Raw genomic sequence first — 22321 nt, forward strand, 5'->3', positions numbered from 1 at the left:
TTAGCTGCTCAGTTTTGCTAGCATCTTTCTACTCCAATATTTTAAAGTGCCTCCTCAACACTCAGAATTTCTCCCACTGTGCAGTGGCAAACTAATGCCCAACTTGCCAGACTAATGCTGATTGTTAGCGAAAATGGAAAGAGAGAAATTAGTCTTTTCCAGAAGTGTATTCTCAGCCAAATTCTGTTTGGCTACAGATTTGTGTAGGTCAGGAACAAGTGCAATCTGCACTCCCACGTATTTGATGGAGGAGGACAAGGATATTTCCCTTGATTCTCACTCAAGTAATAGGATTTCTGGAAATAAAGGCACTTGCTCCTGACCACCTTTAAGTTACTGGGAGCCAAACCACTAAACAGCAGTCAAGACACAAGAAGCTGTTTTTCTCCATGGGGGCTGATTCAGAGTTAGGCACACTGATTTTCTCAAAGTGGGTTCTGCGATAGCAAGGCTTTGCTACACTCTTAACATTAAATAAAATAGGAAATGCCTGTTAACAATCACATAGCCTAAGAAAATAATTCTGACAAAATTAATAAATACAGTTTCTCAAAATTAAAATCTCACTCCCTCTGCTGAATAAAAGCACAGCCAGTGAGAGAGTAGACACAAGCCCTGCCTCTCCCTCTGCTCTCACTTAACCCCTTCGTCAGGGATCTGGGAAATACCTGGAGCTCCTCAGCTGCCACGCAAGCCAACTAATTTTGCAGGCATGCCAGGGAAAGATCCTAAGCCTTCAGGCAGCTTTGGGCTTGTGTAGAGCCCCACTCTGCCATCTTTGCTACCCACAGTGGCGGCAGGATTGCACAGCTGGGTCGGTCAGGCAGCAGGCTCTGCCCTTCCACCACTGGGGGTTAGATGGGCTATGGAGACACCCAACATGCAGGGGTTAAAGAACAACCCTGAAAGGGTGTCCCAGCAGGATTCAGCAAAAGATGTTAAAGTAGTTACTGTCACACCAAATCATGCTGACAAATTTTTCTTGGACAGAGAAGACCGAGAATATTAAGCCACATTAAAATAAAATAGCCATAAACAAATCTTCCACTAATGAAAAGTTCTAGAGGGAGAGGAAAGCATGTGCCTGGAGGGGAAGAGAGAACAGACTCATCATGTTTTAAAAGTGACACAGATAAAGTCTTCACCCATATCTAATAGTGTAATAGCAGAATGCTCTTTAAAAATGCTGTGTACTTCAGCTACGTGGGATTCGCCCCGCTCGGCTTTCGGCACTTACCAGAGGCACCTATTCCAGCAGCGCAGTAGCCTCAGGCTCTCTCTTTTGGAGAGAGGCGCCTCCAGGCAGCAAAGCGCGCTCTGGGTGGAGATGTGCGCCACAGCCTGCTCTCACAGTGAGAAAAGCACAGGTAGCAGCGGAACTGGCAGAGAAAACACAGAGGTTACAGCTCCTTGCAGAGCAGCACAGGGAGGCAGCCGGCTGGACTGCACTGGTCACCAGTCAGCTGGGAGCCACTGGGCTTGCACGTTCACCAGAGCAAGGGGATTGCAGAAATGGAAAGGACAGAGAAACTCAGCACAGGGACCGTGAGGAGAGGGGGAGGAGAGATGGAGGAAACAAAACTCATCTTGGAAAGATGCATGCTGCTGTGGCTGAGGAAAGGCGGTTTGGGTGGGTGGCATTCCACGTGAGAAATAACTCAGGAAGGAGCAAAGCAGGAAGAGACCTGGAGGAGGCTGTCAGTCAGCAGGCCAAGAGCTACAGATCTGAAATAACATCAGCCACCGACACAGGCCAGTGAAGGTTCTGAGCTGCAGAACAGCCTGCCTGGCTCAACCAAGTTCCACTGCTCCCCAGTGTCTTGGGATGACCTTATGATGTGTATCCCATATCGCTGCCTATGCCCAGAAATTAATTTTTGTGCCTTTCTATGCCTCTAAACTGAGCCTGAGAGGGGGAAGGAAAAAACTGAGCAAAACTTTCTCAAAGCAGTCTGCACCTTGTTCAAGGTCACATAAAGATAGCAGGTTTTTTCCCCCCAGCTGCGGCAGGGGAGCGAGGAAGCACCCGGCTTGCTGCTTTCCAGTCAGCTTTTGGCCAGTTGTTTTCAGTTTCTTGTTCTCTGGAGAGAGACTGAGAGTTGGACTTTGCTTTTCCTTCTCTGGAATTCCGGATTTTCTCCCTTTTCTACTGGACTGCTTTCAACCTCAGAGCACATCGGGAGGACTTTCCACCGGGCACAGAGGGCCTGGCCCTGGGCCAAGCCCCAGCTCCGAGGAGACCAAAGGGAGGACTCGAACACTTTCCCAGGTTTTTCCTCCACAGCGAAACAGTTTATTATTTAGCCTTATTTTCCTTTTCCCGTGTGTTTGGTAAATAAATAGTTTTATCTCCTTCACTTTCCTTTGAGGAAAATTTATTTTTTCCCGAACCTGGGGGGGAGGGGGGGGGAAGGGGTGGTTGTGCCTTCTCTCAGAGGATTTATTTCTAAATTTGGCCAAACTGGAACACCCACCACATGGATCACTGCTCCAGCTTCACATGAGGCATTCAGCTTCAGGGCCTACATTTGCAACCAGCTACAGGCAGACTGGTGAGAGTGGCGACAAAAGCAGCAGGGATTAGCATGGGATTTTCAAGGAAACAGTCAACATTAACTTAAATTTGTCTGTCATGAAATGATTTAAGTGGGAGATATAACACTGACCCATGTTTGTGAAGGGATAAAAGAAAAAAATAAACAAACAAATAATGCATTTAGACTGCGGGTAAGAGGAAAAAAAATAAGTATTGGAACAACTTCCTACAGATTTATCTGCTCAGCACAAACAAACCCTGCTGGTTTGTATGTGCTCCCATCACTGTGCTATCTTAGGAGCAGTAAGCTCTGGAATAGACTCCCCAAGGAAAAGAGAGCCTTTATCTTACTGTCAAGAACTTAAAAAAAAATGCCACAGGTTGCAAGGACACCATGAGAGTAAAAAACAGTAGGACTACTATAAAAGAGGTCCTAGACCACATCACGGGCTAGGACTTTGGTATCTAGAGTCATTATACAAAGAATAAAATTACTTCATTCTTACACACTGGCTGTGCCAAAGCAGGCTGTAAATAAATGGCAATGACATTCCTGTTAGAGCACACTGATCAATTACTTTTGGGCAGAGAAATGATCAATAGACTTGGACAATCACTTCTGTGTGGAAATGGTGCTCACTTTCATCAAAAGGAAGGCAAATGACAGTGAAAACTCCAAAAATGACACAAAAGGTAGAATTTAAAGGAAATTTCACCCTTGCACTATGGAAAGAGATAGTAAATCTCAGTGTGAAGTGGGTACCTTGACTGTCATTTTTGTCTGAGAAAACCTCTTCCTGACTCCCTGAAGTATGTCAGTACAGGTGTTATTGACAGGTGAACATAGTAAGGGGTATGCACTTGTCTGAACAAATGCTAGTAAGGAAAAAAAATGAAGAACAGACTCAGAATGGTCAGAAAGACAGAGAGATGGTAAGGAAATAAATTTCTAGAAATAATTAGTTCTGAAGCACTCGATAATTTAAAAGTTGTGGGAGAAGGCTGTCTGTGCAGCTGTACTACAAAAATCTGAGGTGCAAGGTGCTCCACATTAAATCTAAATGAATTAATGATAGATTTTCAAAGAAATAGTATGGAGGAGAGAGGGGAAAACAGCAGTGTGTGTGCCAGTGAGCAAGTCTGGAATCCCTAAGACAAGAGTAGATCGTGTTTGGGATTACAAACACAGGAAGTAGCACATGATTAGTGGAAGTATCCAAATGTATGTTTTAGAAACCTATTTCAGACAAAACGAATCAAAGAGTTGGATTTAACTCTCTGGAGAGTGCTCAGACAGTTGGACAGGTCTACAACTCTAATGTACACACAGAAAAGAGATTGTAGTTACAGATCCACTCATATGGATTTCTAATAAAGGGTGAAAAATCTGAAGATAGGTTCCCTTGTTTTGCTCTAGCTGCTGAAAATGTGGGCACATGTATTATTAATGGTTAAGACACACAGGCTGAGTAAAAGTTGGACCCTGGGGAAATGATGAACATCATTCAGACACATGCAAAGTCAGCATTAGTAATGACTTTGGTGGAATACAAACCTGTTCCAGTGCTCAGTGCCAATGGCACTGTTATGAAAATAAATAATTTTCACCCCTGAGTAGCAAAGGGCTTTCTGTAACACTTTACATATTTTTTTTTTTTCCCCTCATCAGAGAATAAAAAGGATTTTGATAATTCCCAGGAAGGTCAAACATCATGAAATATTTGCCTGCTAGTGCAAGTATTTAACTGAGTTAAATAATGTCTGGTCCTTATTTTAATTCATACTAATTTCCCCTGAAGACTCTACCCCTTTAATCCCACAGATGGAAGGAGGAAGAGAGATACAAAATGGGAAGGTTTTTGGCCAGGGTGTTTAATGTTAGACTTCTATTCCTACACCTTTGCAGCAATAACAATGCCTTCAGGCTATGGCACTTCATGCTATGGAGAGACATTAGTCAGTAAATTTCCACATCTGTCTGTTCTTTCTCCATCCTGGAGCATCCACTTTATGATTGCACATAGGGAGTCATTATCTACTCTCTGCCTACCCCAGCAACAAGTTAGGAACGCCCCCCAGAGCTGCATATAACAGATTGGGCTTTCATTGCCCACAGCCAGCACAGAACTTGTCCCTGAAGTCCCAAGTAAGTCCCAAGTAAGCATGCACAGCATTCAGTAGTTTGGTGGGTGCATGCAGGTGTCCCTGCCTAGAAGTCTGACACCAATAAAGAAGGGAAGGAAAGGAAAGGATATTGTTTACTAACCTTCTGCCTGAATGACCATAATTTTTTGCTTCAGATCAATTGAGGGATTCACAAGACACAACCTTGGCTCCTGCTTCTGAGTCATGCAGACTCCATTCTGGTTTACAACCATCCAGTTTCGGTCATACAGCAAACCCTGGCTTCCTACTGGCCATTCTGTAACCTGGGAAGGCATTAGGAGGGGGTACAAGGGTTTAAAAAATGTTAGCTGCATTAATAAATTCATGCTGAAAAGAAAAGAGAGGGGAAAGAATCCATTTACGACACTCATTGAAATCAGGAAAGCTTTTGCAAGCCAGTGTCAGCTTTTTATGAGAGAAACCTTGATTGCAAATGAAAGATAAAGATATCACTGCACAAAGCTGACAAAACAAAATCAAATTACTCTGATTTGTTACATATTATCATACCGTTTAACAGAGCTATAAGAATAAAGAATCTCTGGAACACTCTGAAAACTGTCTTTAATTTTATACTCGTCCATTTTTAGGATCTGTTTCCCCAGCAATTTTTATTTAACTTAACAAAGTACAGAAATTTTATGGTATTTTTATGAACTAAGGCAAAACCAAAGAAACAGCAGAAAAACTGTGAAATTCAAAATTCTGTTTTTCATAAAATGGGACCACTTTATCAATTAATCCATCTGAGAAAATCTCCACCACTGAAGCTTCTGGTTTAGCTGGGAGAATAATAGTTTCTTTAGATCCCCTAACAAAAATACACATTGTCTTCTTTGCTATCTGTTCTTCCACTACTTCTGTAACACTCTTTACATTCAATAGCCCATACAAGCATATTGTCCTTGCTTTCACATACATTTTTCTGGTGAAAAGAACATCTGTTTCTGATGCTACACAGATGGTAATCTTGAAATCCAAAAAGAGAGCAATTTTAGTAATGCCTTTGGGTGACATTAATATCTGCTTTCTTCTCCAGAATGTTAAAATATTAATACCATTCTTGTAATATAAAGCTGGCCATTTAAACATATTCTTCAGCTCACGTATGCTTTCTAGTCACAGTTGAATATGGAGAAAAGTTTACAGCTGAACTTGGTTGAATTCTTATAGAAAAGCTGAGTACATCTCACATGAATTAGCTGACAAAAGACTTTTTTGAGTAAAAGATATGTCAAGCACAGCCTGATGCTCTGAAGTAAAGCATGTCTGGAAGTACTGGTTAGATTAATTAAAAATCACATTTTTGTTTATCATATGATCAACCCAAAACTTGACAGAACCCAAAAGATCTCATTCTTAAAAACTTTTCCTGTGTTTATAAAAGCCTGCAGCAGCAGTTTGACACTGACAGTCTCACTATAGAAAGCTGGGGGCAGGCATGCTAGAACTGAAAATTTAAAGCACCAAAGCTTAACTCAAAATAATTTTGCCACAGTGCTACCAATTATATTGAATACAGAAAATGAAAAAAAAAAAAAGAAAAGAAATGTGTTTTATCAACCTACTTCATTTATAATATTATTTGGCAATTTTTTTATGCAAGTGTGGATGAAAAATTCAGTGATAAATAGAAATTTTGAGTCTGACAGGGTCATCTGAAATCACATTATTCAAGTACCTCAAACTGTCAGCACCTCAGTTATGTGAACCTTTGCCCTGTCTTTTTTAGGAGAGGAAGCATAACCCTAAGACTGCAATATCAGCTGAAGAACACACTTTTGTTCTTAGTGGAAATTATTCTTTGGAGAGACCAGAATTTTTGGTTATCCTGTATAATTAGACTACAAAATGCATTTGAACAGCTGGTGATCATCTCAGAGCTGCAAGAATTTCCTGCTAACAAATCTCCCTTCCAAAAAAGAAGATCATTAATTGGTAATACATCCTCCTATGAATCCAACAGATCTTTACAGGATTTGCAAGATATAGAGAGCAGAATAAACTAAAAAAGCAGAAAAATAGAAAAAGAGCACAAAGGTTCTTAGTTCCCTATTGTAACATTCCGTTGTTTTGGTTCCACTTCAGGATAGCAATCTTATTCAGGAAATAGCTTAAGTGTTTTCTTACCCCTTCATGGAAGGCAAGAGGTTTAATGAGCAAAACAAAACCTCTCTTTAGTCAGAGCTTCAGGTAGTTCTTACATGCTGACAGGCACTAAAGGGTAAGCACAGCTAACTAGGTAGCAGATATTTGGATACAATCAACACCTTCCACTCAAAATACCTCTGACAGGTCCAAAATAATGGTGACTAACTCCATGCTTCACTCACATCACAAATGTGATGCAGCACATGACTACAGGTCCCCAGCCCTTTTTCGCCCTTCCGCTGGGTATTTGCCATTGTAGTGAGAGTCACACACATACCCTGCAGTGAGTCCCTGTCCTCTCATGGATGCCCTCTGTGCACTGTCAAGTGCCCAACTCCCTCTCCACTTTTCAGTTCACTGTATTGCACATGTTGCTAGGACTCTGCTAAAGAAAGTTGCAACAACAAAATAACTGTGTGCCCTGCCTTGGATGGAGAGTCACAGACAGCTCTGAACAGCCAGAGCTGACTCGTTGCTAATACTGACAGTGGAGATGAGCATGGAAGAACACACTCATTTCTTTTCTCAGCATGTAGGCCTGTGGCCTGTGCACAGCATATCCTGCCCTTATTTCAAAGAGGCTGAAGGGGTTGTTAAATGAAGTAAAATAGAGCAGGTTAGCATACGTGGCAGTGAGCAATACTGCATTGTATGAAGTTGCCTGGCCATCTCTGGCTCCTGAGACAAATTAAAAGTGGGAGGACAGAAGAAGAGCAGGGAGAGCATGGTTTTACTGATGGATACCGGCATACATGTTCATTCCAAGCATGGCAGGGGATGATGCATTCCAGCATCATTCAATATAAGGTCTTCTCTACCTGTCACAAGGATCATTGCATAATACAGCCAATACTTGGGATTGTCCTATCTGCTTTAGTCCACCTTTTCTTATCACAAAATAAAAATATCCACCGCAAAAACAGGTGGGGTAGTTTGGTTGTTTTGTTTTATTTCAGAATTTTCTGTAAAACATTTTGGGCTGCATTTCTCCCATAGTAACGGGAGTAACGTCACCATGAAGGCTACCACAGTTTTTGAACACATTAAAGGAATCACTAAAAAGGCTTTAAATTATCTAAGTTTAAAAATATTAGTGGTCTTACATACACTTTATCCACTGATCACTAGGAATTTGCATTGTATTTTAAATTAAAAGCTAGTTTGTCTTCTCTGTTGAGATGCAATTTTTTATACTCTGAAATCTACTGCAAGAATAATAAAGTTATTAATTAGTTATTAGTTTAAATTCCTAAACTCTTTCACTAGGAACATTGCATTATATAATTATGCAAAAGTCATTGACATGAGAGATGTTCCTGTTTAAAAATGCATGTTTAAAACACATTTTTATGTTGGAAAAAAGAAAGTGGTCTGGAATAGAGGTTACTCCTCTGCTTTTCTCCATTAAATAAAATAATTGTAGGGAAGAGAAAACACATTTGAGAAGTTGAGTTAGAATATTCTGCCCTCTGCTTCCTGCACCATGTGTACAAAATCCATGGGACAACTGTGGATAGGGATTGTCCTGTGGCCAGGAACAATCTATAAAATGCTGCAGAAACCACCCGACCTGCAGTGAGCTGACAATCTTCATGCCAAGTTTCATCCTCCCAGCTGCCAAAGCACCCTGCACTCTCATTTTCTCTGGAGGTCAAGAACCTCTCATATTAAACCACTTAGAATAGAACAGAGAAATCAGAGTTTAGGAGAGGAGGAGATTATGTGACTCTAAAGAGGAGATCAAACAGCTGTGAGTTTGCACTCACATCCTCCTCAAGTTTGTCCTCCTGCCACTAATCATCTATCCTGCAACCAGCAAATCAGTGGGCAGATTTCACTGGCAGATGGGCTGGGTCCTGCACACATGGTTAGGTGGAATTTTCCACTGTGCATATTATTTTAGGAAAACTCAAGTGATCATGTAGTTACAATAAAGCCTAGTTACTACACATGCTAAAGATCTGACCTCCCATACCAGCTGGAGGCCTGCACTTGAACCTACAGATCTATGGGCTTCCGGTCTCAAGTATCAAAGTATCACAAGGTGAATGAATTTTCTATAGCTCAGTATTTGAAGCACTTTTACCTTCTCACATCGGCTAGCTGAGAGTTACCCTATAACTGATAAACATGGAGATCAAATTTTTAATTGGGAAAATACTGTTCTAAATTTCCAGGAACTACAAAGCATCTAAAGCTATTTGAGATTTAGAACAAGACACTGAATTTCAATTCTTGGATTCCAATCAAAGACTAAAGAAACTACAAGCTACATGATTACTACTTCAGAAGTTTATGAGTTTCCTGAAGTAAGGAGATAATATAATGCTGAGTGTGAAGTCTGTATGAAAAAGACCACTAAACAAATGGCAAAAGAATAGTTTTGCATATGATTCAGTCTTTTCAAGATAAAGACTTAAGATTCTGGTATAATCAATATTTTAGAAGGCAAAATGATTTTCAGGATTTGATTCCATTTAATTGTGGTAATCTTTCCTCTCTAGCATGCCTTGCTTCAAACTCCAGTCCATGTGGCATGCATTGTTTTCCTGTTTCAAGGTTATACAGGCTGAAGTTTCAGTAATGACATATAAAGACATATATGTATATATGGCAGCCATGGCTTCCTATTCTACTCTTACCCATTGGGAAGAGACTAAGCCACTTGGTGATTTAGAATGGGATTAACTGAGTTTTAAAGTTCATTTTACAAATGGTGGTCTGTAAGTTGGCATTTTTACCTCTTCTATAGGCAGACAATGAAATTGGCAGATCTTTCACATACTGGCTATAAACATATGACAGGTCTAGAAATGCCAGTCAGACTTTTGGGAAGAAAAATCATGAAGAAAGTCTGGTGGACAGGAAGACGGTCACAAAAGCAAACATATTTTTTGTGGGGATTTACGTCAATATGAAAAAACCCATGAAAGTTAAAATACTCTTTTGACTTCAATTCCTGGCCTGGTGTCCCAATGCAGTAAAAGCTCTTTCCCAGTGGATTTGTTTGGTCAACTTCTACTGTGCTTTCATATGTCCTCATGTATCTCTTATGAACCACATGGAAACCATGTGGAAATGCAAAAAATTAATTTTTAAGAAGACGAGGGGAAGAGCTAAATGCTCTTTATAGTGAAATTCGAGTCCCTTCCAATACCTTACACTAAATCGAGTATTTATTTAATTTTCTGTTACTCTTTGGCAATACAGGCTCTAACAGTACTTAGATTACAGTGTTCTAATGGAGCTGAGGCTTTGTCATAAAAACAAAATCAAAACAGACTTCAAAAATTACTCTAGACATGCAAAATTAAACCTCATAATGTAGTTGCAGTTTTTTTATCTATTTTTAAATTATTCAGATCAGCTAGTGTTAGCTGCATAATCCAAGTTGCCTTGGATTCCTCTTGCAGGCAATGAAAAGAAACAGAAATATCCAGGAACAATTTATTTCTTCTACTGCAGATGCCTATTGTACGATAAAATAAAATAAAATAAATAGCATATATAATAAATAAATAAATAAATAAAATAAATAAATAAAAAGCAGGTGTCCATCTCTCACTGCTTACAGAACAGCGTCTAACTTTTAGAGGTGGAAGCTGAGGTAAGGTGAGCCCTGTTTTCACTCTGGGCCCATTAACACATGCCTGGCACAAGCACTATGCATGAGGCATGGGGATTTCCTCCCCCCATATAGAATTCCAGTCCTGTTTGCCAGAGAGTACCAGGTTTGTGTGAATTTATCACCTAGAGCTGTTTCCCCTCATAGAGCTTGAAGAGGAGAAACCCAGCTCAGCTTGTGGGGAAACATAAGCTTTCTTTCATGCTGAGGTATGTCTTACCTGCTCCTGGGCACAATCACTTCAAAGCCTTCCCAGTGCTGAATGTTGTGGCATGTATCTCACAACACCAGTCTGCATGTCAAAAATAGAATTTAACCCAAAGGCATCTGAATACTGCCAACGTATTTCAGCAACTTCTATACTGGGCTTCTGTAATACAGCTATAAAAACTGCAACACTTAAACAAAGGTTAAAAAATTTTCACATGAAATGGGCAATTAATTTGATTTTCTAAACAGTTTGATCTAGTAGGAGGTTAATTAGGGGTGGAAATAGTTTTTTCGAGTCTCATTTAATGCTCAGGATTGTGCCTCTGAATTAAAGACATCATAAGCCAACCCAAGTTTAAAAATACAGATGTTTTGCTGATCATTTAATAGTGTTTAATTGCCCAACCTCTCTGCATTGAGAAAGAAAAAAACCGAAACATGATCAAATCAGCTGAAAAACCCTATTTGAAATGCAGGGGATTCATCATTGGATTTGACCCCAATTTTCTCTCAGATGTTAGACACTGACCTACACCAGTAAGTTTTCGCAGAGAAAGTTATACCATTATTGATATTCATGAAATCACTTCCCAGTATGGTACTAAGCAGAGCAACATTCTAGGTCATGTGTGGGCCATGCACCTATTTCATCATGCATTATTTAAAAAAAAAAAAAAAGTCACAGCTAAGGTGATGATATTATTAACTTGGTAAAAAAGCAATTAAAATTTTCAAAGAGTGAACTTTCAAATAGTGCAGCAACACTTAAATGTCATATTTCTGTTGCAAATGTATTTTTAATGATAACATTTCTTTGTAATGTAAATCAGCCGCCTCTCAATTATAACATGTTAATCAAGTTATTTCTCAATTGCTGCCTACCCATCAATGCCTACGAGTCCATCAGATGTCATTCTGTAAAAGCATACTAATTATTTGATTATATTTTAGTCAAGTTTTGCAAAACCAACTATTTTCTTCAAGACAGCATATTATGTGCAGATTTGCCTGTTGTGGGGGAGGGGAGAACAGAAGACACATCCCCCTGCCCTGTACCTTCAGCCCAATTGAAAATCCTTCAAGGTAGCCTAACATGTAGGACTTGATCCCAGAAACTGGAAAAAAGGAAGCATGGGTACCCACACACTGCTTCCTACTATCTCATGCACGTGTGTCTGAGGAAAAACAAAAGGCTGAGCTGAACAAATGCTTCCAAATAGTTCAAAGCACATACCTCAAATGCAGAGCAGGATTTGATTGGGTAGAGGTAAATTTTGGTGACAGTGATGGGCTTGCCACCTTTCCTACATGTTGGCACTGCAGTCTCAGAAACAGCTGCCCTTATGCTTTCTGCCTCAGGCTCCAGTGGCTGCCAGCTGCCAGTTGTCTCTGTCTCAAATGGATTATTCCTGAGTTCTCCGTCCGAGACTTGCAGTATTGGAGAAAATTTATCTGCACTGTTAAAAGAAAGGTGCTCATCTGGAACAGACTCTGTCATCAGCTTTGTAACAGACTGGAAAGGAATCTCAGCATCCGATTTGGAGAGTCTGGTGGCTATGATGAAATTCAAAAATGTCTGTGCATCTTCAAAAGAAGACATGTAGCCAAAGGATATTCTCACAGAACCAGTGGGACGTCCATCGACTAGGTCTATATTATCTCCACAGACATGGCCAGCCTAGTTTGAAGTAGGAAGAAAACCAGAGAGCTGTCATGAAGTTTGCTTTATTTCTCTCTAACTTTACCTAGTTATTAGTGAGTATCTTAATTCTAACCCAAAAAACTATTGTAAAAAATACAAGATTAACTCATCAATACAGAAAGAAAATGGAGAAAAACCCCACAATCATCTTATGATTTACTCAGACTCCGAAGAAAATAATTTTGAGCTGCTTGTCGTATCCTACTCTAGGGGAAGAGATACTTCTCAAGACATATCAAGAATCCCTAAAAGGTTGTATGTCCCATGATTGTTAGCTAGGACAATCCCCAGGCATATTCCAGTCTCACCTGCCTAGTTCACTGGGATTTAAACTGTGATATTATGTTCAGATAAGTGAACAAAGCATGAGACAGATGATTTTTCTGGGGCAGTTTTCTTGATATTCACTGTCAGAAGAGTTCCATTTTATACCATCAGTGGCTTATTCATGGCTTGCGTTAAACAGTCCAAACAGCAGAGAACTAACTCATCTGGGATGTCAGCAAAGCAAAGACTTGAATCTAGAGCTCAGACATCCAAAGTGACATTGGAATACTCATCATGTCTGTCTTGTTGATCCAGTCAACTCATTGCTTTCAGGATGGAGAGAACTTGTCTTTCCTCTAACACTTCCTCCTTTGAAGAGCACAAGTTTCCACTTGAAAAACTTTTGCTGAAAAATTCCTTGATTGCCCTATAGTGACCTCCATGAAGATACACATGTTAATATGTCTCTCATACAAGACTCTACGGAAAACTCTCCCTTAAGAGCAAAAGTTTCTCATTCTTTAAGTGAGTCAGTGAGTGCTGCCACTCACCACCAGTGAAGCAAGCTAGAGTCCATCCATTTAATATCTGCTCACCAATGGACATAGGATTTAGTCCTAACTCAGCATCCTATTCCCTAAGTGCAGCAGCTGTTGGGTTTTTTCCTCAGAATTTAATTTATTTACACATTTCTGTTACATTAAAAATGGAAGTGTGAATAGTTTATTTACATGAGGCCTTTCCTTAAGCAAGAAATGTCACAGTACAGTGAACACAGATGCCATTTATGCAAGGAGAAATAAAAACCCTACATCTATGTCAAAGCATGCAACACAGTAGTAAATATTTTAATGCAGTGTGATGTAGGTTTTATCCTTGACAACAGAGCAGAATCAACATTTGCAAAATTAGGTTGCATCTGTTAATATACCCTTCTGTAACCCTTCTGCCAAGTATTGCTTGATTGACTGAGGAGAGAGGTTCCTACTGTGCAAATAAGTGAACGAGCTCCTACATAACATTCTAAGAAAACTAACCACACTTCTCCAGGGACCCTTGAGGACAGAAAGTCCTCCCTCACAGCCATTTTATCATGTAAATCTTCATCAGGGAAGGAAGAATACAGACAGCGCCCTGGGAAAATGTGAAACTGAAGTATATGTGCAAATGATGTGATAAAAGATGCCTTCCTCTATGCAGTAATGTTGTCAATAACTCATCCTGATCTTTCTCAAGGCACTGATGGGAATGGAATGTCCCAAAAAAATGACTGTGTAACTGTACCACCTCTTTATACAACCTTTGGCAGATTAAGTGTCTCTCCATAAATTTAACTTTGGCCTATCCCCATGTAAATGATACAGATCTAAAAGAAGTCACTCACTCCTTAGCAAAATCCTCCTTGTATAAGGAGACCTAAGAGCATTGCAGGTAGTTATTTGGCATTTTTCACTTCAGTAGAAGGGTAGGCTCTTTTTTGCTTTCTCAGAGGAGAGAGCTTCCATGGTAAATCAAATCACCATTTTGCCCAGGAAGTTTTTAAAGAACTGCAGCAGCCTTTAAGTACTTGTGCTATCAGTCCTGCATGTAAATGTGTTTGCAAAATTATCTATATGTCTCTGTGAATTTATGAGGGAGCTATAATATGATTACAGCCATTAGATTTTTCTTTTTTTACCTTTTGAAGAACACCATTAATAAAATTTTTGATTGTTCTGAATTAATTTACTGTAATTTCAAACTCTGACAAATATGCAGACAGGAAGCCTCCTCCACTTCACTGTAATACATCCTGCTATATATCTTTTAATGATAGCTTATGGAAAACATTAGTAATCTTGAAAACAGTCTTTACACTCATATTCTAACAACCTAACACACCAGTAACCTAAGTAGATGCCATCTAAATTTACTTCATTCTCTGAGATTCACTGTGTATTTGCCTTTATTGTTTCCTGTCCAGTTTGCACATGTATTTTAAACTGTAACACCCAATACCAATAGGTCTACACGACTTGAACATTATTATGTACAACAATTAATTAAGCATACTTAAAGAAAAATATGAGAGGAATTGTCCAGGAACTTCTGTTCTTCTGGAAGTCTGGATGTCATGCAATTCCAAAACCAAAAAGAAGCCCCAACTTCCTATTTTCCAATGAAATAATAACAAGCAACACATACTTCTCTGGGTCCATCAAATGATTTTGTTTCAATACCTTATTTCAATGAACTGAATTTCAGTTAATTTAGTTCTTTAACAAGGCAAGTGATTTTAAAGTTCATAGAAAGCAAATCAAATTTGTAAAGTCACAGAGACTCAAAACTGTGGGACATGATACACTTACTTTAGCTTTTAAATTTTTCTAATCAGATGTAGAAACTAACCTGCAGGTTCCTTTGGATGTCCTCATTGCTTATGTCCAAATGCATCTGGCAGGCTCCCGTGTTACAGAAACAGCCTGTGCGAACATGTATGTTGTGGAGACTGGCCATGCTGTCCACCTTCCCAATTCAGCAGAAGATATAGGAGAAGAAAGAAAAATAGATATTTTAAAGTTGTGGTCAACAAGATACAATGTTTTAAAGGTAGAAATCAATGGAGGTAAATGGTGTCTCTAAACAATTAACAACTTACTGTCGCTTTTACCCTTCACATACAGATTTAGTATTTTTCAACTTTGTTATTTCAGCTAGAAGAACACAGTGGTAGAAGCAGAGATGTCTACCTTAGCACTGAGAGACTACTACACACAAAACACCCATTCAGGTCTCGATCCTGTAAATGCCAGTACATCTGCTGAATTTTCAATCTGTGAACAGGTTTATTCACATCAGTACTGCTCATTACAGACCTGCAGCCAGGTGTTACTCGGTGTCTTGACAGAGCCACCACCTGCAGCTGCATCTGAAGAGACTGAAGAGAATCCTGGGGCACCTTTTCAGGTAGCTAAAGAAAAGCTTGTGCTCCAAGAATCTGAAAATGTAAGTCCTCATTATAGAAACTGAGGGCATCTGTGGGATTTTGGCACCCAAGTGCCGGAAGGATCAGCCCCTCAGTAAGCAATAGCATCTGCCAGGACAGGGAATGAACTGGAATGTCTCCTTGTGTCTGGCACATACAACCCCCCAATCTACCAAGTCCCTGGTGCATTTCTTCCTTGTGCTGTTAGGTATTACACCACTTCTTCATCATCCCATATAAATAATGAATGGGCAGAAATACAATACTTGATGACAAACTAGCATGAATAAATGATGGGAAGGAATGAAAATGATGTGCAAAGAGAACAGAAGAACATGCTCATATGTGCCTCAGAAGGAGACATATATATGCATGCACTGGGAGGACAGCACTGCAAGGGATACGGATTGTCAGGGTTTCATAGCACAGCGCAAGGCAAGCGCACCACAGGGATCCTCTTAGCACAGCTAAGAAACCATGGAAGCTCACTGCAGGGACCTGGAAATGCTTTATATTGATTACAAAAAGCAACAGCTGCAGCTGATAAGATTAGTTGAGCTAACACCAGTTATTTGGAAAAATGATAAACATTCCTGGTGAAGACTGCAAGAAAGGACAGCCAAATGCATGAAATCTGACCCCATCTCTACCACAGGCTCCCAGAACAACCTTGCACAACTTGCATTAACCCCTCTCTGCTTCTGCTCCTTTTCTATGGAAAGAGAGCTGAGAGCTCTGTGAATGACCACCCTGCAGATTCAGGAGACTCCACTGTACCACTGACAGAATCCTCCATGCACGAAGCTCCGGCTCAGCTGGATGCACAGCAACAGCTCAGCCTAAAGGGGCAGGAAAGGGAGTGTCAACCAACTCATACTAACCACTTTCCTAACTGTGAGCTCTTGCTTAGTCTGAGGTATCAGTATAAATGTTCAACATAGCTTCTGTAGCTGGCTAAACCTCTACTGGCTTTTATTATTTTTAACATAAATTCCCTCTGCACAGGATAATGGCCCAATACATATACCAAACACTTTCTGGTATAATTCCATCTATCCTCTGTCTTGACATATCAATCTTCTATCTTCTGACATCTCTAACTGTGTAAGGTGCCAAGCACCTTTAAAGTCACTATCTCAGCAGCTGGAAAAGCCAAGCATTCTGTAAGAGCTTACTCCATGCTGAAGTAATTCAACCTAAATAGTATTTAGCCCTGCTAAAAGCAGTTCAAACAGAGTTCTTATTCTTTTTTCATGTGTGGGGCACAAGGGTCTCAGCACAAAAATGTGCTGTATCTACAAAGACTCTACATTGCTGTAGTGCACAAGTTCTCAAGTTCACATTTAAATATGTTCTGCACCACCAGTTCAGTTCAAATTCGTTCAGTTCTCCAACAGAGATATAATCAAAATAACTCCATATATACAGACTTGGAAAGCAGAGAATACGATTAGCTCCAAGATCCCTGTTGATGATTAATGCCTTGGAGAATATCTTGTGTTTAAAGCACGTTTCTAAATTGAAGTTTTAGTAAAAGGCATCTGTTGAGAGAGACTGTTGTAGTGTCTCTAGCTTTGTTTTGTCAGAAGACTTCAATATGGGAACAGTGACATTTTCTTGACGTCTTTTTTCATTTAGATGAGAACAGTTGTCATTCTGCCGTAGCATGGTTTGTCATGGTGCTAGTGACTTGTGGGCGGATCTGTCATTCTGTTAATGATGACAAGCAAGGCAAAAATCATGACATATATCACTACTGAAATCGTACAGTTTGGGCTTATTTACTCAGTATACAAAAAGCCTTAAAATATATAATCTTTTTACTATTAATACTTTTTAAAAGAAATGTTCCTGGGGCAGCCTTTTAAATCAAAATGTATATGGTGTAATGAAGTTTCCATGACACATCTTCAAGGAATTACAAACAAGATTTTTAAAATAATTTTTTAAATTTTGTCAAATAAATTATTACTGTTCTTTAATGAACAGTAGCTCCATTCTAGCCATTCAATCCAATCCTCTTGTACAATAATACTTTAATTATAATATATATTAATCTGTACATTAGACAAGGACTACTGAGACATAAAAACATGATCATTAGAGGAATATGGGAATTGTGATTCAGGGAAAAAAATGTAAGTTATGAATAGCTTTACTATTAACTGAAGTTCATTATCACCAATGTGATAATGTGCACAGATCTTGGGAATGCAATGCACACTTTTCACTGGAAACAATGACACCATGTAAAGAAGCAGTAAAGGCAGCACTGCAAAAATATCTGTCCCTTGAATAGATGCTTGGTTTTCCCTTGGACATATGTTTTGATTTCCTCTTGTTTAGTTTCACCCTAGAAATACACTACTTGGGGAGTTAATTTAATCTCTCTCTGCAGTGCTACCACATAGCAAAACAAATAGAACATAAAACATCTGTTACAGTTATTTCGATGAAGAAAAGCTTCCTTAAATAAAACACATCTTTAAAATTGCCATAAGGAGCAATGATGGATATTGAGCTCAGGGTTATGAAATACAGAACGTCACTTGCAGTTCTGTCTGTAACAGCAGAGGCTGACTTTTGGGAGCCAGGAATGTGTTCATCAATGAAGGCACAGAAGCATGAATGGTGCTAATGATAAGTACACAGTTTAATGTACTTGGATTGTCAGTTTGGTGATTCCCTGGGTCTGATATTTGGAACTATTGTGTCTTGGTCTTTTAGAGATTAAAGACTACAATTAAACTGCAAAACAAATGCAGAAATCTTGCAGCATTTTTACTGATTTCAGCCAGTGAGGACATGGCAATCAAGCCATCATGCTATCTTAGAGTCCCTTCTATCTCAGAGCCCTTTGGTATTCATTACTTTTTCCAAGGCTCTTTACTGTAGACCTGGTCCTGTAGGTTGCTTCACACCCCAACACTTCCAGTGTCACATTGTCTTAATTTTTGACAAGCAAAATGTGCTTTTCACACTTCCAAGCCACGGCCTTCAAATTTAATAAAGATACAGAAATGAAGTTTGCCTAAACCAATTTTTTAAAACTGTTATTTTTTTCCATCAGTGAGCTTTCCTTCAGCATTTCCACACTGATCAAATGTTCACATTTGGATTTTTTTTTCATAGTGCTCTTTCTAATAAATACATTTTTTTTTTTTAAATATATAAAAAATATTGAAGTGGAGAGCTTTCCCCCCTCCTCACTTTAATGCATTACCCTACTGTAGTCCCCTCTTGGAAATTTGGTATTTTAGTTGACACTCATTAGCTGGAAGGTTCTGAGAAGAAATGACATTCTGGTGTGTTCTGCTTTCCCATTTCCTGTCACACAATTGCACTGATGACTTCTCTGCATTTGCTAAATGACTGACTTCTGCTGTCCATTCACTTCAGGGCCCCTGGGGCACTCAGTGAAAGCTGTAAGCTTTTCTCTGGCTTCAGGTTCCATTGAAAAAAGTCTGAGAATGATACTTGCTGGAAGTACGTATATACTAAATGAAAGTAAAGATTTACAAATAGCACATAATTTTGCATTATTTCTAATCAATTAAGTCTAAGACTTTCACTAAGAATGATGAATGTTTTAGAAACCCTGCTGAAGTCATTCCCATAGGATGCAATTCTGTAGCTCTTATTCAAGCAAGTACTTATTTGTGTAAGTTATCTCACTGAGTATCACAAGAATTATTCACATGAACAAAGGAAATTGTTATAATACATCATGAGGTGTTCTGAAAAAAAAAATCATATAATTCAGTACTGGCAAGTACTGTCCTTCAGGAATTGGGATTAGGACTTCTCATTCTGCTTTCTACAATGCCAATGCCCAAATATCAGAGCAGTTTGTCTGTCTGATGGATTTGCTCATTACAAGAATTTCACTGCACACCACTGATGGCTGGTTATAAAACAGGCTTCATGACGCTGTTCTCCACATCCACTGGTAAATTAATTCACTGATTCATGGCATGGAATTGGAGAGAAAGTAAGCTAGCTCTTTCTGTCATCCAGAATTTGACTGTGAAACGCTGTTGCTGATGCAAATGTGTACTTAATCTTGTTTAATACAATTTAATAAGAAGTAGGTCAGAAGGAAAAAAAAAATCAGTACTTGTTACCAAATCATTAAGTGGGGGGGGAAAGCATTTTAGTTGAGTTACAGTATCATTAATTGTTTTAACTGCATGGTTTTCGGCAACAAAGGCATTTTTTTCCATTTCAGAGAAATAATTTCTCTGTGGGCAGATTCCGTCAGTATTGAGGAATCTGATCCTCTCCTCTTTTTTGCCTCTCTAGTTGTAGACAATGGTTTAAATTAACTGAAGAGAGGATGTATATCTCTATTCAGTCTTCATCCATTCATTGCTTACTCTGACCAAAATCCCTTTGGTAGAAGGCAGTGAAGTATTAGACAGAGATATTGAAATTTACTGAAATTGTCAAGTTCAGTGTCCTGATAGTATAAATGCCATCTTATCAGGAAACCTGCAGTCAATGTGATAATTTTCTCAGCTACTTTTGAAGACAGCCAAATAGCAGGTAAGATTGCATGGGATAAAAGCAGACTGGAAACATCAGCATAATTCAGAATATGTGGGTTGCCACTCTGCAGGCACTCTCACTTAGAAGATGCCATATACATAGTGAACTGCAGGTTCTTCATGCTTAAAGGAGTAACAATAATTTTACATTTCTGAGAACCAGAGGCTAAAAGACTTCCTGGGGAGGGGGTAGCTATAAAAAAGAAATGTAACAATGAAACACAGTCTTGTTAAGGGATGACTTAACATTTTTTCAACTGCTTTTTTCTTTCCTTCTGTATATGCAGCGAATTTGGCATGGACTTATTTGAACATATGTAAACTTAATGAGTCCACAATCCAACTATGTGAAACTGAACAGACTGATGAATAGGCTAAACATCTTTCCTTCTTTGATTTGGTATCTTAATGGCCATAGGTCTCTCCAATCAGTGATACTTTGTCTTCCATTTTTTGTGGGTTTTTTCCTCCAGTTCAAGCTGCATTCACTGACAATGAAAACCTGGTTTGCTAAAATGATATCAGGCAACAGATGGGTTTCAGGAAGAAAGCAAAGTAAAGGATCTCAAGCCCCCTGTGGTTTCCTAACTGACTTCAACAAAGCATCCTCTTGTGAGTCATAGAAAAACATCTGTATCTGTACATCCCATTGAGCATCCCCAGCTATTTTGTAGGCTAAAGGCTTTCGGTCAAACTGCTGCTAGTCAGAAATGTGAAAGCCAGAGGAAAACTACACAGAAGGCTAAGCTATAACTCATATCAAGAGGGATAAAAGGGGAATGTAGCAGACTAATACAAGTGGAAACAATGCCTAGAAATAAAAATGTGCAGTGCATGATACTGAAAGTCTAGTGACATAGGTTTAATTCATGTCACAGTTAAAATCTTCTCCACCTTTTCCTCTTTCTTTTAAAGCAGTTAAATCCTCTTCTGTCTGTATTTAACCCCTGAAAACAGGGATAATAGAACACAGGGAGGTTGTGGGGTCAAAATCTCATATTACTTTAATTACAGCCACAGGATCCTATACAGTAGTGTGGTGGGGTAGAGGGGTGTGGGGGCAGGAAGAAGAGTAAAAGAGAAAAAGGAAGCAGAGTAGTAGAGAAGGTGGGCCCAGGCTCTTTTGTCTTCAAAGGATTCAGATGATGGACTGAAACTAGACACTGCATGCATTCAAAAGCAGCTGATCTACTTTTACCAAGATGAAGGCAAACGGAATCCAGTGGAAGCTGTCAAAAGTGCAGTTCTTCTCCTGCTATCATGTGCTCTCTTTTCACATTTCTCCCATATGACAAGGTCTGTAGTTTAGAGCCACAGTTTGGCCCTGTTACCAAACAGAAAATCTTTAGCCTCCCTCATTCATCTCAGATTCTTTCATCTGAACAACTATAAGCATCTTTCTTTTATCTCCTTTCGTTTCCTTAGCAACGTGCAAGGACACTCCAGAGAAACACTGTCAGGCAACACGTTCAGTCTAGTCTTTCATGAAGCTTTCCAACCTTGATGAGCTCTGATGTGCAGTTTAATAGTAGGCAATTTCAAGCACACTAACTCACATGTGTCTTTGTCCTCCTGCAATGAGACATTACAGAAAGAACTCAGCCTGTACTCTGTCACTACTACCTCAGCAAGAAGAGAGATTCATTACCTACTAACTAGGTTTGCATTTCTCACATTGAGCCTCTAAAATTCAGCACCTCCTTATGTTCAGTCAGTGACCCCTTGCCTAGATCAACAACGTTGCCTCCTATGTTGTGAGCTCCTTTTTGTAAGGGCTGTCTTTGAGCACCCAGTGCCGTGTCATGAAAGCAAAGATCTGGACTGTAATGATTTCTTGCCAGTTTGAAGAAATAAGGTGCCATTTATTGACATGCCAGTGTGGTTTACTTCACTGCTGCTATCTTCCTGGTCCAAGACATCCACAGCACAACTGGAAACTAATTGGAGCCAAAGAAATCAGTATATGTTCAACAGGAATCTTCACAAGAATCTTTTTGTCCTTATCATCCTGTTTGCATTCTATTATGCTGGTCCATCTGCCCTTCCTGGCTTCCTGAAATCAATGGCTAAATCCATAGCTAAAATCAATAGTGAGTAATCACAGCAATTTTTAGGTAGCTATTGGGAAGATGGCCAAAAATCCCATTAAGCC

General features: G+C 39.4%; 1 protein-coding gene across 1 annotated transcript in view; it reads right to left on the minus strand.

The window, feature by feature from the left end:
* Positions 1-22321, minus strand: part of MOCOS (molybdenum cofactor sulfurase) — a 184091-nt gene that overhangs the window by 24128 nt on the left and 137642 nt on the right. The window contains exons 7-9 of the mRNA XM_008637530.2: positions 15046-15162; positions 11923-12366; positions 4803-4965 (exon numbers count right to left, since the gene is read on the minus strand). Of these exons, the coding sequence (XP_008635752.1) occupies positions 4803-4965; positions 11923-12366; positions 15046-15162 (724 nt within the window). The remainder of the gene's footprint in view (positions 1-4802; positions 4966-11922; positions 12367-15045; positions 15163-22321) is intronic.

The sequence above is a fragment of the Corvus brachyrhynchos genome, unplaced genomic scaffold (genome assembly GCF_000691975.1).
Source record: "Corvus brachyrhynchos isolate BGI_N302 unplaced genomic scaffold, ASM69197v1 scaffold7, whole genome shotgun sequence".
Lineage (NCBI taxonomy): Eukaryota > Metazoa > Chordata > Aves > Passeriformes > Corvidae > Corvus > Corvus brachyrhynchos.